General features: G+C 26.5%; 1 protein-coding gene across 1 annotated transcript; it reads left to right on the forward strand.

The window, feature by feature from the left end:
• Positions 1 to 3,390: 3,390 nt before the first annotated feature.
• LOC145842071 (elongation factor 1-alpha-like) lies at positions 3,391 to 6,730 on the forward strand. The gene is made up of 5 exons (XM_082949446.1): positions 3,391 to 3,603; positions 3,930 to 4,089; positions 5,127 to 5,310; positions 5,666 to 5,894; positions 5,977 to 6,730. Exons 1-5 carry the CDS (start codon positions 3,442 to 3,444, stop codon positions 6,622 to 6,624), a joined length of 1,383 nt encoding a protein of 460 aa, XP_082805572.1. The 5' UTR covers positions 3,391 to 3,441; the 3' UTR covers positions 6,625 to 6,730.
• The last annotated feature ends 10,783 nt before the right edge of the window (positions 6,731 to 17,513 follow it).

Raw genomic sequence — 17,513 nt, forward strand, 5'->3', positions numbered from 1 at the left:
AACTAGTATTTTAAATATATATCTCATTAATAATCAAAAATTTTTATGAAGCAGTATTTAATAATAGTTTATTAACATCTGTAAACAATGTTTTAAATACTTTAATGTTTAAATGAAATTAATAGCTACTTTCATAACTAATTATTAAAATTAACTTAATTTAAGAAAGTTTTTTTTGAACATTTTGAAGTGTTTAAATTGCTAAGATAAGACTCAACAAAACAAGACCAACTTATAAACAAAGATGTAGACTCCTCTAGGATTTTTTTTTAATCTTATTTTAGAAATTTTCAGGTAGGAGCTTGAAATTATAAGAAAGTACATATAACTTACAGGGTTGCCACTGACTTATGGCAAATTTTCTCTAGGTTTTCAAAATTTTATCAAAGTTTTTTAAAGTACTTGTTTTTGGGTCTATAAGATACAGTAAAGCTACTTCAAATGTGTTATGAAATAAAAAAAAATTTGATGATGACAAATTCTTTTTTAACTATACTGTAGATTTTTTGTGTCTAATCAAAATTTTTCTATGTAAAGTTTTTTTAAATTCCAGGTTTTACCAGGTTTTTTTTTCAAAATTTCTCAAATTCAAGGTTTTTTTTTGCCTAATTTGTCAAATTTCAGGTTTCCAGGTAAAGTGGCAACCCTGAATACAATCTAAAGCAGGATTTCTATAACTCATTTTTATAATTGCCCTTATTGGGAGAAATGTATAAAATAATCCCCCCTTTTACTAGATTTCTATAACTTTTTTAAATTAATACTCATTTACTTTTTGCTCCCTTACTTTCTATTGCCTCCTGATTGCCAAAATTATTTTCAAGGAGGCAATTTTGTCCACTTTGAAAATAAAAACACTGAAAACTATACCAAAATTAATAAGTTTTTAACTATCAACTTCATACATCACTTAGTATGTCAACAGTAACTAAATAACACATGGTTGCCACTGATCAAGCTGAGAAAAATTTCCTGACTTTTCTAAATCGAACTCTTTAATTAAACCTATTCTAAAATACATAATCTAACACTTGAAATAAAGCTTTCAATCTTATTTTAATACAGGTTTAAAACGACAGTTTTTATTGCTAAATTCTATCATCAAACTTCCAGTACATCACTTAAACCATCCATTTGATGTTTGTAATAAACAGCTCTATCAGCAAAATATTTGTATTATTACCTTATAAACACAGCTTGTCTGAAAAAAGACACAATTTTTTAGCATTTCCTAGCATAAATGTATCTAGATAAACAAATGACATATAAGGAACTTTTACAATTAAAACCTTGAATTAATAATTAACTTTCACAACTAAAACCTTAAAGCAACAATAAAACTTTACATTTAAAACCTTAAAACTAAACTATATATCTGTTGTATAAAATATTTCATCTTATCATTTAGTATAAAATTTGTAACAAATAAATATACTCTTATATACTTTAAAAACTTCAGTTTCTCTACAAAAATACAAACAATAAGTAAACTTAATCTTGACATATACCCATGGTTGCCACTGATCAAGCTGAGAAAAATTTCCTGACTTTTCCAGACTTTTTTCTGACTTTTTACCAAAATTTTCCTGACTTTTCTAAATCATACTCTTAAATTAAACTTATTCTAAATTACATAATCTAAAACTTAAAACTATATAAAGCTTTCAATCTAATTTTGATACAGGTTAAAAACAACAGTTTTTTGCTGAATTCTATAATCAAACTTCAAGTACATCACTTAAACCATGTATTTGTGTATGATTGATGTTTGTATTAAACAGCTCTATCAGCAAAATACTTGTATTATTACCTTATAAACACAGCTTGTCTGAAAAAAGACACAATTTTTTAGCATTTCCTAGCATAAATGTATCTAAATAAACGAATCGACATTTAAGGAAATTTTACAATAAAAACCTTAAATCTATAAGGAACTTTCACAACTTAAACCTTAAAACAATAACGAACTTTTACAGTTAAAACATTAAAACAATAAAGAACTTAATCAAATACTGATTTTTTAAATGTATTTACTAAAATTTATTTTTTCCTTTTTTTTTATTAGCACTTCAACCTCTTCTTCTAATGAAGATATAGTTTCCTTCATCTGAACTGCATTCTGCTTCATTTTCTTAGCAATTAAAATCATTTGCCTCATTTTATTTAGATCGCTCTCATCTGCTGCCCCTACATCTTTTCTCTAAATCAAGCCACAACTTGTGAGCTTATTTTGGCACTCATTTATTTTTACTTTTATTTATAAAATATATCCTCTTATCATTAAGTATAAAGTTTGTAACAAATAAGTATACTCTTATTTACTTAGAAAACTTAAGTTACTCTACAAAAAATACAAATAATAAGTAAACTTAATCTTGGCGTATACCTCTCTTATAACTTATTTTATTAATTTAAACAACTTTGAAACAATTATAAAGAGGTAAAGTATAGACCTTAACTTGTTACATCAAATACTAAACTAACTTTTTAGTTATAAAGAACTCAATTATTTAAACTTACAAAAAACAATTTGATTCTAAAATTATGCTAGATAAACTTTTGTGTATATATCATAGTTTCACTATGGAAGTGTCCTTGCTACAGATCATCAATACTAAAAAGCTTACAAAATCTGCTTGTTCAAGTAGGGTACTTGTTCAATATGTTAATAGAAAATTTTTGCAGTTTTATAAAGGATATTTTACCAACTTATACCAGATGAAGGTATTGGAAATAAAATTAAGTATTTTTGTAAATTTCAAAGAAAATTTTGGAATTTTTTTCTGACTTTAAAGGACCTTTTAATTAATTTTTACTATTTGAATGCTTTGGAAAACAAAAAATTTTGTAAATTTAAATTGACAAAATCTGACTTTTTTTTTAATTTTATCAAATTTCCTGACTTTTCCTGACTTTTTTTCAAAACCCCCCATTTTTTCCTGACTTTTCCTGACTTTTGTCATTTTTTAAAATTTTTCCTGACTTTTCCTGATTTCCTGACTTTTCCTGACCGAGTGGCAACCCTGATAACATTAATAAGCAGACATTAGTATTTATATTCAAAACTTTTTCAATTAATTCTTACCTAAATATTTTCATGTAGGAGCTTAAAATCACCAGAAAATACATATATAACACTTCAAAGTGATAAATGTTATAAACAAAACATTATCAAAAACTGAAAACTTTACCAGGTACATTAAACTTCTACAAAAAGATTAATCTCAAAGAATTAAATAATCAACTTCACACATCAATCTTTATATTAACAGCAACTTTAAATATCGTTAACAAGCAGACATTAGCATAGAATAATTGAACTATAGATCATTTAGTTATTATAAATGGATACTTATGTTTTCATTTAAACTTGTTTTTGATTTAGATTTTTCATTGTTAATAAAATATCACAAGGAGTTTTTTCAATAAGTGTAAGCAACCATGCCACCAAAACAAAAGGAAAAGAAACACATCAACATTGTGGTGATTGGCCATGTGGATAGTGGCAAGTCCACCTCAACTGGTCATCTCATCTACAAGTGTGGCGGAATTGACAAGAGGGCCATTGAAAAGTTTGAGAAGGAGGCGCAGGAAATGGGCAAGGTAAAAATTTACAAACTGAACAAACATTTTCTTAAATCAAAAACTTTAAAGTTTGTACCTCCCAGATTTAAGCTGGGATTTTCAAATTTGCAGTAAATGTTACAAAAATGTTTAAACATATTTTCAGTATAAATTTTTTTGATTAGGTAATTGGAATGCTCTGCAGTGAAACTGAGTAATTGTTTATTCTCAAAAATAATAAATTATTAATTAGAATAGAATTTCTTTTCAAAATAAGAACTTGGTTTTTGGTATCTTATTTCAGTTAGTTAGTAATGTTGGCTAAATGTAAGATATGGTCAGTAGAAATTTTATAAATTTTTAAGGGTTCGTTCAAGTACGCGTGGGTGCTGGACAAGCTGAAGGCGGAGAGGGAGAGAGGCATCACGATTGACATTGCCCTGTGGAAGTTTGAAACTAAAAAATTTGTAGTGACCATCATTGACGCTCCTGGCCACAGGGACTTCATTAAGAACATGATAACTGGTTTGTATTTAGATACCTCTGGTGAAGTAACTGAAGTGTTTTAAAGAGTTATTTTTCTCATCAAGCTTTATGCTTGCAAGTACACAATTACTTGTTAAGTGAATTAAATTTTTGATATACTGTTATACACATACCTAAAGGCAAATAAAATGAAGTAGAAAAAGTAACTGTTTTGATTTTTAATTCAGTGATAATACTTTTTAGAATTTGCTGTATTAGAGCAGAGTTTTCCAAACAGGCTATTGGAGACTGTTAAAAAGAAAAAAGTAAATGATTATTCTAATGTAATGGCTATAAATACCAAATAAGGGCAATTATTTTTGTATTTCTGGTAACGAGGGCATTTTATATAATGAGTTTGGAAAACCCTGTGTGTGTAAATATATTTTAGTTCTGTTCACAAATGCTTAATTGTAAATTTGATAGAACACAAACTCAAAAACTTAAATAAGGGTAAAGTTTTAGAAAGTTCAAAGCAAAGTTATGGCAAATATAAATTTATAAAACTATCTTAAGTAAATAATTTTATTTTTAACATCTGTAAAATTTAATAACTTAATGCTAAAATCCTAGTTCAATTATGCTTTTTATGATAATAAAATAAAACCAAATTTGTCAAAAATTTGTTTGAAAACATGTATGTAAGAACATAAAACTAGCATCAGTTCTTCACATCTTGTAACAAAATATAAAACAAATAAAAAAGTTTTGAATAATGTTTCTTCATAATTTTACTTTGTTTATATGAACTTCTCACTCAACGTTAAATTATTACATATAATAGAATACATCAGTAAAAAAGGTGCATTACAAAGCACTAAGAAGAATTTCTGTATTTCCTACTATATCAATAATTTTCAGTCAATGTTTATTTTGCTTTTTTGTTTTTTGTATAATAAGTTATATAAAAACTTCCAAATTTTCCAGTGGTAATGGGAACCATCCATAAAATTAAAAAAAGATTAATATTTGGTTATTGAAAACTAAAAAAATGTTTAAAATTTTTAAACAAGATCTCAACCAAATGCAAATTTCAGGAACTTCACAGGCTGACTGTGCAGTTTTGATAGTGGCAGCTGGAACTGGCGAGTTTGAAACTGGAATCAGTAAAAACGGTCAGACTAGGGAGCATGCCTTGCTGGCTTACACGTTGGGAGTCAAGCAGATGATTTGTGCAGTTAACAAAATGGACAGTACTGAACCAGCCTACAGCCAAGCAAGGTTTTTAATTCAAAGTGTTTAAACACACATGAAGTTTTAATCATATACTATGATCTATAAAGCCTAGAAAGTTTGTTTTGATTTAATAGAAACAAAATTTTCAATTGAGTTTTTAAAATATCTTTATAATAACTTTTTATGATGTTACACAGATAAATACTTTGAAAGGTCATCCTACTTATCATTTATTTAGCTACATATAATTATTGATGAGTAGATTTAATTAATGAACTCAAATTCTTTCAACATAAACCTTTAATCCAGTTCAAGTCAAAAGTACAGTATCCACCTTATAAATTATATTTGTTTGTTTTGAACTTAAATAATACAATTAAACCAACACATATGGTATAAGATTTGGAGAAATCAGCAAGGAGGTTTCCGCGTACCTCAAGAAGATTGGTTACAACCCAAAATCTGTGGCATTTGTTCCAATTTCAGGGTGGCATGGGGACAACATGATAGAGGCCACCACCAACATGCCTTGGTACAATGGGTGGAAGATTGAAAGGAAGGAGGGAAATTGTTCTGGAAAGACGCTGCTGGAAGCATTGGACGCAATTTTGCCACCAGAGCGTCCAGTAGTAAGTGAAAAGCAATTTTTAAAAAACACATAAGAAACAAAATACACGTACTAACACTAGTTATTTTACTTTTAACCAACAGAACCAGCCTTTGAGAGTGCCGCTTCAAGACGTGTACAAAATAGGTGGGATAGGAACAGTACCAGTGGGTAGAGTTGAAACAGGAATACTTAAGCCTGGCATGATGGTGACTTTTGCTCCTGGAAGTATTACCACAGAGGTCAAGTCAGTTGAGATGCACCACGAGTCTTTAAAAGAAGCAAAGCCTGGCGACAACGTGGGCTTTAATGTGAAGAATGTGTCTGTTAAAGACATCAAGCGTGGTAACGTTGCGGGTGACAGCAAAAACCATCCTCCAAAAGAAGCAAAAAGCTTCACAGCTCAGGTCATCATTCTGAACCACCCAGGGCAGATCCACGCTGGATACGCGCCGGTGTTGGATTGTCACACAGCTCACGTTGCTTGCAAGTTTGCTGAGCTCATACAGAAAGTAGACAGGCGCTCGGGTAAGGTTCAAGAGGAAAATCCAAATATGGTAAAGTCTGGCGACGCTGCTTTGATCAAGCTTGTGCCAAGCAAACCAATGGTTGTTGAGTCTTTCAAAGAGTATCCTCCCTTGGGGCGTTTTGCTGTCAGGGACATGAGGCAAACCGTTGCAGTGGGAGTCATCAAGAAAGTTGAAAAGGTTGAAGGTGTAAAAGATGGCAAGAAAGCAGGTAAATCAAAGTAAAGATCAAAAAACATTGGAAAAATACCAGCAATTAATGAGTTTTTTAAAGCTTTAATTACTCAAAGAGTTTTTATTTGTTTCATCAATAAAACATGTTTAACCAATACTTATTTTGTAACTAAACAGTGTAAAAAATTAACCAAATTAATGCTTAATTTTTAAATAAAATATAAAACTTAAAACATATTCAAACACTTTTAAATGCGTATAAAAAGTTTGCACTAAAACTCCAAAAAAGTTGCAGGGAAATTTATAAAATATAGCAAATTTATAGGAAAATTATTTAAAAAAAACTAATTTAAACGTTACAAAACTTTTTTTAAGTACATAAAGTAAGATATGTCATCAACTGTTTATAAGCACGGTCTTAATAAGAAATTTACAAAAGATCAAGGGTTTTTGAGCTCTAATTGTATTTAAATAAGCAAACTTTAGATAATTATATTTAATATAAAAAAGGAAAAAATATCTACTAGTTGGCACCATAGTGTCATAATTTTGTACTGAGCTTGCAAAGATTATGAATTAATTTTTTGGCTTTCAAATTTCAATCACCCAGCAAAGAAGGTAACTTCTAGGGATTTTCACATAATTTTTATTTTTTTCTAAGGACTTATTGGGATTTTTTAGAACATTGCAAATTTATAGGGACTAATAGGGAAGTGGGAACCCTGCATATACACTCATTTTATGGTACTCCCCCCTCTCACTGATAAATATACTCAACTCTTTGGAAAAAACCCTGAATGTTATAAATTATTTTATTGACTTATAGATCATACTTATTAGATTGAAAAAAATCAAAAAATAATTGTATATACAAAGTGACAAACATAAAACTGATTCTTAAATTTAGTTAAAATAATTAGAAAACGTAAAACATTTCTACTGATTAATTATTAAATTTTACCAACATTACTAATTTTACTAAAATAAGATTACAAAAACCAAGTTCTTATTAACAAAGAAAAGAACAATATAATTTAAAAAAAATAAACTCATAAAAAAAAATCATAAGTTACTTACTTAAACAGTTTTGTAATACTTGTACAAAAAGATGTCTGAGGTTCCTCAAACATCTTTTTTTACTTAATTTAACATGTGTTCTTATACTGAACTAATATATATGTCAAACTTTTGGTAGTTTAAAAGACTTTGAATGTTGTAATTTCAAAAATACTATAAAAAAAAATTTAGATAAAAATTAAAAATATATAGGTGGCTTTTTTCAAATTATTTTAATTTTTTAATCTCAAAAAAAAGTCATGAATTCAAATAATTAAATATTAGTTATGGACTTTCTGTGAAATTTTAAAGAATATTAGTTAGAAAACAAAGATGAAGATAGATTTTTAATTAAAGTTTTTTTTTATAAGTTTGTGCCTTCCATTACAAACCTATTGAGCACTCGAACTTTGATCTCTTATACCTCAAAATTTACTTCGAATTTTTTTAAGTGGTTAAAAATGTTTGAAAGCTCAAATATAACTCTACAAATTACGTTCAACTTGTAAAAAACAAGCCCTTAAATCTGATAGTAACAAACTTTAAACTTGTAGAAAAATCAATGATAAAAAAAATGTCTGCTAAGTTTGTATAGAATTTTTTTTTTAATACTTACCTATTTCATAATTTAATAACAGTTAATTCATTACAGAAAAGAAAAAAGTACATTTTACACTTTAAGTTTTTATGTAATGAAAAATTTTAAATTTTGAGTAAATAACTGCTTTAACTTTATAGTCTTAAGTTTGTAAGTGTACAATTCCATAATACACAACACAATAAATTTTTATTTATTTTATTTTCCATTTAGTCTTAAGGTTCAAACCTTTTAAAACATTGATAATCTTAATTTATAAACAAAAGTTTTTTATCTTCAATTGGTTATGAGCACTATAATTTTCAACTTTCACCCTCTAGATAATGTTGGAGATCTTTAAGTTAAATATTCAACAAACAAATTTTCAGTATTTTATACACCACTTAATATTACTTCAAATCATTGAGCTATTTTTTATCATTAAGTTAAATATAGACATACAATTTTATTTTCATCATTTACCTTTATGTAAAATATAAATTTAAATTACTTAGAATTATACATACTATCTCTTTTTTTTACTTTCAAAAATTTTCATTAGGCACTAAATAATAAGGCCATAGGAAGATTAATTTTTAAAACAAGAGTATTGACCTTTGTTTAAAAGCTTAACCTATATGCTATATAATTGTTATAAAAGAATAAAAATTTATTTAGCTTTTCAGGTATATTTCATTTAATAAAATTTTATGTTACAGTACCATAAGAAACTTTTCATTAGCAATTTTTAAATATTTATGAAAAAACTTAATTCCTTGTTTATAAAGCAATGAATCTTAAAGTTTCAAGAAGTTTTCTTTAAATTGTTTAAAAAAATCAGTTGAGCATTTTTTTTAATTACAAAATAAACATTTTATGAATATAAAAAGTTGAATTTAAAAATTATTATCATAAAATTATTTGACAGAATTAAATCTTGTGTCAAGATTAGACTAAAAAGTTTGAAAACAATTGCTAAAAAACTGTAGAAGATTGAACTTCAAAGAAACAGTTATTTTTTGCCTTTTTTATCTGCTCCTTCTACAAGAAACATGTATATCAAAAAGTTAATAGATTAAGTTATGATTTTTTAATATAAGTTAATATATACATATATATATATACATATATTATATATAGTTTTAACTTGAATTAATAAAATTTATTACTAACTGTAAAGATTTATGTCTTTATTACAAAAGAAGATGATGTCATTTCAACTTTTATAAACATTTTAACTGCAAAAGTTAAGATGATTAACAATTTCAAAAAATTCAAGTTAGCAGTTAAAATGTCAGTAGAAATTGATATGACATAAGTTTTTTATGTAAAAAAGACACTAAAGTTTACAGTTAGTAATAAATTCTATTTTTTCAATCCTGGTATTTAGCAAATATCAAATTAACAAATGTCAATACATAAAATAATGAATATCAAAATGCGTGTGGACCTTTTGTACTCAATTACCCAGGATGTTTGCCAACCCTAACAATTTAACTTTTGGTGCATGGCAAATCACACAAATAAACAACACAAAAAAATAACTTTTTAGCTTTTACTACCATTACTCATTTTAAATTTTTCTGAAAACAACCATTATGCAAATTATATGTGACCTTAAAATTTCAATCTTCAAGTCTTTGATTTAAATTTATTGTACCTGTAGCATCATCACAAAAATTGTACTTTCTTATCCATTTTTGGTAATTTTAAGTTTTTTTTTGAGAAAATCTTAAGTTCCTTCATGAAACTTTCTTAAAATTGCTGTCAAATGTGTTTTTTGTGATGATTGCTAATGAACAAAAAATTTCAGCCAAAGACTTGAAGATTGAATTTTTAAGGTTACAATTTACATAGGGGTTGTTTTCAGAAAATTGTAAAATGAGCAATGGTGGTGGTAAAAGAGGCTATTTTTTTGTGTTGTTTGTTTGTATGATTTGCTGCACACAAAGTTTAACTAAACTCTAAAACTTCCATTTTCCAGGAGCAACAGATGCATACTAATTTAAAAACTTAGTCATAATATGTGCAAGTAAAACATTTTTGAAATTAAACCAATTTTTTTTAAATATACCACATGAATATATTTCTTAATTACAAATCATGCAGAAAAAAACAAGTTACCTTTACAAATAAATTAAACTAGGTATTTACTTATTGCAGAAGGAATACATTTGAGTTTTTCTGTTTTAATTTGAAAACTTAATTAGATTAGATACAATAGTGTATAATATTTGAAGCATTTTCTATTTGAACAGTCATATCAAAATCATACCTACTCTAAAAGTCATATCTACTAAACATAAAAAAAAATTGGTTTTAAAATTAATAATAAGAAAGATATGCCATGAGGAAGTGAGGCTAAATTGGAAAAAGAGGAAATTTGAAGTTTTCTGAAGATATGGTCATCATGTCATAATTAGTTAGTGAACTTTAAAAAGAGGGCTTTCAAATTTATAAATATAAATTTATTTTGTTTATAATAAACTATGTGTCTTTATAATTAATTTTAACACTTTTATAATTAACTAAATTATTATACAGCTGAAAAAATAAAAAATAAAAAATGGGGGGTGTGTAGCTAAGACAACTAAAATTCTGTTGATCATAGAAAAAGTGTTTACATCATATTTTTTGTTCAAAAAAAGTTTAATAAGCTTCCTAATTATATGTTGACAAAATATAGCTAGTTGAGACTTTTTATTAATTTTTATAGTTACTATATTTAATTTTTAAATAAAGCTGTAGAACAAAAGTGTCATTTGTTTCATAGCTAAAAGAGCCAGAGGTAGTATTTATGATATTTTGAGTAAAGCTATATTAGTCAATAAACACTAATCAATAAGCACCACGACCACACGTCTTCATACTACTGGAACTGGTTATGTATTTATTAATGTGGGCTCAAAAGGCGCACATAATTTGAAGAAACTGGTGTTTAAGCGAGAACCGCTCAGTTCCAACTCGCGATTAATTTCCACCCGCAGAATTTCTGCCCTGTTGAATCCAAAAACCATTTACCGACCAGATTGAGGATTGTGGGTAACAGTGATAGTAAAAATAAAAATTGAGTAAATGATAAACAATAAAAAGATTTATTTTATATTTTTTTGGAATTGTGCGCGGTTGGGAATTGTGTCCGTGGGAATTGATCGCAGATTTGAATTTTTAGTATACTGTTTAAGCTAAAGAAAGCGGCCTTAGTATGGCGAATGTTCGCGAAAACATCTCAGTATTGCAAGAGCTAGCAAAAATATTGCCACTAATTTACTAATGGAACAAACGTATAACATTCATAGAAACTGAAATGTTTTCGACATTAAGTTATTAATTATTTAGATGCGCCAGTTTTTTGACGGTAACCACAAACAGATGCTTTCGGGATTTTTAAGCCTGCTTGGTTAAATTTAAACGCGGTTTTTCCCCATTGTGTCAACCTGATGAGTTCAAATAAGGACAAAACTTGTCGTAAGTTGTCTCTGAAAATGATGTTGACGGTCGTGCAGTGTAGTTGGGCTCTTATCGGCAGTTAAAAACTGGTAATTTTGATAAAAAGTTAAAGACTTGTAAAATAAAAAGTTTTTTATTTTGACTAAGAAAACTAACTTAATAAAAACAATTGTGACTTGCAGAATAAATACATATTTTTTAAAGTTAAAAGAGCTTTTTTTTTTAATTAAACTTTTTGATTAAAAGATTAATTCACATTTCGATACAAAGTACAATGGCTTATAGAAAAATAGCTTATTTTGAAAAGAAATGAGTAAAAAAATAAAAAATCTCCTGTGAAGGTTTATTTTATTTTTAATGTATCAAATAATTTTAAACTAAGTATGTACTTGTAAAAATAAGTAAAGTTTTTAAAAACATAAATCAACATACTTATTTTTAAAAAAGTGACTTGCAAAAAAGTGTTTATGACTTTTAGTTGAAAAAACAACTTTGGTTAAACAGTTATGTATGGCATGTAGAGGAAAAATATAGTTGGTTGTTAACTTTAAAGAATAATAACTTAAAACCAGATTATTGTCTTTAAGAAAAGTTTGTGGAGCTGGTCATTTAAAAAATAAGCAAAAATGTTTTTTTTTGTATCAAGGCTATAATCTTGTAGACAAAAATAACATTTAAAGTTTAAAAAGTATATATACATATATGTATATAAAAAACGAGTAAAATTATCAAAACTGAATCAACTTTTACAGAGCCCACTTAAAGTGCTTTTTAATATTTTAAAACAAATTTTCAAATTCAATAAAAGACAGTACAATTGTTTTAAACAAACTATTGCTGACAGTTTTTAGCTGTTTAAGTTTGAAGTTAGTTGTATTTTCTTTACATTAAAACACATACCACATAAAAAACAAAAAAACGTTACAACGTTATTATTGTTTAAAAAGATTTATACTTAAATAAGATTTTAAACAACTGAAGATTTCGTTTTCAAACGAGTAAAACATTGTATTGTTAATAAAATTTTAAATTGATCATTCTCCTTTTATTTAAGTTGAGAACTTTGATTGCCACCTTTAAAGTATAAAGTACACAACGTTATTATGACATTTTTTTCATGACAAATTTCAGTAAAACGGTTTTTACTAAATTCATTACATAAATTAGATAATAATATTTTAGTAGTCACTTATTCCAAGTTTTGTAAACTTTGGTTAGTTGAAATGCTGTTTTTGAACAATTAATAATATAATATCAGGTTGCTTTTTATTAGCACATGTTTTCTTTATTGGATAACAAATAAAGCATCTTAATTGATTCTCAGTAATTATGCATTCTTCTTTTTGAGTAATGATATAAATTGAACCAACATTTTTCTCTTTAGCTTCATTTATTTTTCCAATTCTCTCTCTAGTTACTATAGCGCTAAAGCGTGTTAGAAGCAAAACAGCTGTAGTTAGTGTATAAAAACAGATTTTAATTTGGCTACGCACCAGATTAAGACTTGTTAAATTTATTGATGTAAAATTTACGTTAACACAAAAAGATTTTTTTAACTTAAAGTTTTTTATGGAAAAAAAGTATACCAGTATCATACTCAAACAAATTAGAAAAATGGCTTCTACTTATTAGTTATTTAGTACTTTACCTATGTTTGTTTTATAAGTTTTAATTCAAAGATTACCTACTTTATGTTTTATTGAAGTGTTTTCATTTTAGTAACTTAAGCGAATAAAGTGTATAAACCTTTATCATAAAATCTAAACTATACAAGTTAAAACTGATAAAACATATGCTTTGTATACATCGTTTATAAAAAATTATAGTAGTTAGCTTATAGTATAGCTTATAAAAGGCTGAATAACAAAGCAAAAAATGATAAGAGTCTATGCGATTGTAAATCTAAAAAAACTGCCTAGTCAGTAATAAGTGCTACCCTCTAATGCAATCTATCAAGCAAAAGTTTACATGTAGAATCAACTAAACGAGTTTTTAAAGCAAGATACTATGAGCACAAAGCTTCTTCCCAAAGACTGGTTAAAATAAGCCAAAAAACTGTACACAATTATCAAATCACTAACCGAATTTAAGTTATAATGGTATCAAATTTTTAATTGAATGAAGTATTGTTGAGTTAGTGCAAAATAATATCAATCATATTAATATATGTACCTTGTGCAACCTTGAAACACTCGATATTTATATATCAGATAAAGAAAATTAACTCAATACTTAATATCTACATTGTTTAAAACAGTATTATTGGTATATTAATTTTTACTTGTACTTAAATGTTTTTAAAAAAGGCTAACAAAATTTATTTAGTACGTCATATTTCGATTTTTTTTTAACTTTTAAAATTTTTTCAATAAAACTTTACTTGTTCTGAAGAGACGCATTTAAACGTTGAAACAGCTTTGAGAAAATTGAAAGATAGTTGTTTTTTACATAGTTAGTATTAATATCTGCCGTTTGCATAGAAAACTTGAGAACTGTAAATTCAAATAAAAAACAATTTATTATATTAACTTCGTTATATACATATAGTTTGTATCTATTTATATTTTTTAACAATAATTACATATTTTTTACATTAGTCAAGTTTTAGTAAGCCATTTTGAATTGAAGTTATTTTATACTGCATAGTAATACAATCAAAACTTAACCACTAAAAACCAATTTGTAATCAATAACTGTAATATTACTTAAGTTTCTCAACTGCCTTGGTATGTCAACTGTTCTTTGTGTTCTCATAAACATAACTGGAAAAGTACGATCACAGATGATGGGAACGAAATAGCAGCACTTAAACTACATTACGCAAAAAACACACAGTATTAAAAAATATTTTAAAGAAGTTTTTTCGATTAATTTTGTAGACGTAAAAAAATATATTCAGAATTAGACTTTTTTTTAAGTAAATGGATAAATAAACTGCAAGCAACAATAAACATAATAAAATCATTGTAGACACTGTACGAACAATTATTAAAGTGAATTTGTGAAAGTGTTTTTAAAGTTTTTGGTTACGCTTTTTCTAACGTCTTGACACGTTAAAGTCAAAACTTTACAACTTCTGTTTTGGTTTTGTTCAAACTTTCGAGCTTTTAACTACATAAAACAAAAAAAATTACTATTTCAATTGATTTTTAGAGATTTCAAGCTGTAAAAAAATCTCAATACGTTAAAGTTACAGCTTTAGAACTTAAATTTGTCATTAGTTATAAAAACGGTATTGAAGCAAAAAGCTTCATTTTTCATTTGAATCCAATTAAAATTTGTTTTTATAGTTTCTTCATAGTATGTTTTGTAAACATACTGCATGAAGTTTTCGTTCCTACAGCTATTAAATTACTTGCTTGTTGACGAAGTTTTTAAAAAAACTTCAAGCAACAATAATGAGTTTAAAATAAAAGCTTTGTTGATTTTTTTTAAGTTTAACTTTATATATATTTAATGAAAAACGCATGATAGTTTTGTTTATTGATGAAATTTTTAAAAATAAAACTTTAATATTTTAATTTATACCAAGTTTTTATATTTAAAATTTTATTTGTACAAATGCTGACCGAAAATAAAAATCTTTAAAAAAGTTATAATTTTATACTAAACCAGTTACAAAAACACATAGCAGCGAAGTTAGATAGCCTTGCAAAAGAGAAAAGTTGATTTTTTCATTAACAAAGAAAACTGGTGTTGATGTTTTAGAAAAAAATGCAATAAAAGATGTCACAAAATACCACTGAACAATAAAAAGTTTTGAAGTGTTGCTCAAGCAGCACGTCAGGAACGCTCATTAATGCAGTAAATATATGAACAGATCTAAAAAATTCTAATTTATTTAATTGTTTCTAAGCTACTATAGTATTTCATTACCATTTTTTCTAAAATTTTAATGAAATTGTAAGAAAAAAACTTATTTCGACTCCTTTATATACAAAACATTTTTAAGTTACATGAGTTTTATCAATAAAGAACATTTAAATAATTTATATTTTTTGAGGATAAAACTTGACAAACTTAAATGTAATTAATTAATTTCATTGCTTAGTATTTATTTTAAAGTAATGTAAGTTTTTTTTATCTTAAAAATATCTTCAGGCTTTTGCCACAAAATACTGTAGCTAAACTTAAAAATAATCTATTTGGTAGAAACCTCATAGTGTTTAAATCTTAAGATTAAGAAGTAGCTAATTTTGAATAGCTTCAAATTTTAAATATTAATATCGAATTCAAAACAGAAGCTAAGAAGGTCAAACTTGTTTGTTTACATTTTTTGAATAACTAACCTAAGACTTTTCTTTCTGTAAAAATGTTTCAGTTTAAACAAATCAGTGTATTAGTTAAAAATGTACCTGTGTAGAATCAGTTGAGGTGTTAACGTGATTTTTTGAAAGGATAAATTAAAAACACTGAGTTCAGTTTACTAAAATTGGCGCAATGAGTAATTCTAATTTTATGAATCGACTTCATTTGTAAGTTAAATCACAAAATCAATAATAAATCAACCTTTTCACAGTTTGGTCTTATTTTATTGAGTTTTAACAACCCTAAAAGTTGCTTTTTACAGATTTTTCAAAAGCAAAATTATTTTTGAGATATAGCCGGTCTAAGTCAGAGACTACAATAGGTTCCTATGGGAAGCGCAAACTAAAACAACAAATAATAGAAATCGCTAAAAATCTATCTTCTACGTTTTTTGAGATAACTACCTCAAACTTTCAGGATATTTTCTTTGCAATATTTGAAAAATTCTGTCGGAACAGAATAAAAATATGTCAAAAAAAAATGTTTTTTTATAATTTTGAAAATTTTATTTCCGACAGAATTTTTCAAATATTGCAAGTAACATTTTCTTAAAGTTTGAGATATTTATCTCAAAAAACGTAGAAGATAGATTTTTAGTGAAATAATCTTTTTTTTACGATTTTAGTTTGCGCCTCCCATAAGGAACCTATTACAGCCTCCGTCTTTGACTTGCTATATCTCAAAAGTTATTTTGAAATTTTAAAAACTGTAAAAAGCGTCTTGTAGCTTAGTTAAAACTGTATAATATACGATCAAATTGTTAAAAAAGTGATTTACACATCAACTTGTTACATAGAATACTAAACTAACTGCTTAATTATAAAGAACTCAACAATTTACAAATAAAAAACCCCTTTGATTCTAAAATCATGCTAATAAAATTTTGAGAATATATCACAGTTTCACTATGGAAGTGTCCTTGATACAGATCATTAATACTAAAAAGCTTAAAAAAACTGCTTGCTTAAGTACGGTACTTGTTCAATATGTCAAAAAATTTCAGTTTTGTAAAGGATATTTATAATTTATACCAGATGAAGGCATTGGAAATTAAATAATTTTTTAAATTTCTGGGAAAATTTTGGATTTTTTTACCATTTTAAGGCTTTGGAAAATAAGGAATTTTGTAAATTTAAAGTGATAAAATCTGATTTTTTTTTAGATTTTGTCATATTTCTGTCTTTTTTTCAAAAATCCCCATTTTTCCTGACCTTGTGGCAACCCTGTTTATTACATTTCGAATAATATCTATTATCTAAACAAGGGTTGGTAAATTTTTTAGTTAACATGCTATATTTACCATAAAAGCCTTTCACGGGCTTGACATGTAAAGTAAATCTTTACAGGCCGTTTTTTTTTTTGAAATCCATACTAAGACATTTTACGCAATGTAATAATAGTTTAGCAAGTATTATTTTGCATGGTAAACCAGATTTTAAAACATTTGCTAATATATTCTATTATATTTTTCTTTTTCATAAGCTAAAAAAAAAGTACACTGGACGCAAGAGGTTTCTGCTAGGCGGGCCGCACGTTGTTTATTCATATA

Source organism: Thalia democratica, chromosome 8, assembly GCF_965202585.1.
Source record: "Thalia democratica chromosome 8, ktThaDemo2.hap1.1, whole genome shotgun sequence".
NCBI lineage: Eukaryota > Metazoa > Chordata > Thaliacea > Salpida > Salpidae > Thalia > Thalia democratica.

Bases quoted from the DNA above. Each gene is read 5' to 3' on its own strand.
- LOC145842071 (XM_082949446.1), top strand. From the start codon at position 3,442: ATGCCACCAAAACAAAAGGAAAAGAAACACATCAACATTGTGGTGATT. The intron at 3,604-3,929 runs GTAAAAATTTAC...TAAATTTTTAAG, and splicing joins AGGCGCAGGAAATGGGCAAG to GGTTCGTTCAAGTACGCGTG. The intron at 5,311-5,665 runs GTTTTTAATTCA...ATATGGTATAAG, and splicing joins CCAGCCTACAGCCAAGCAAG to ATTTGGAGAAATCAGCAAGG.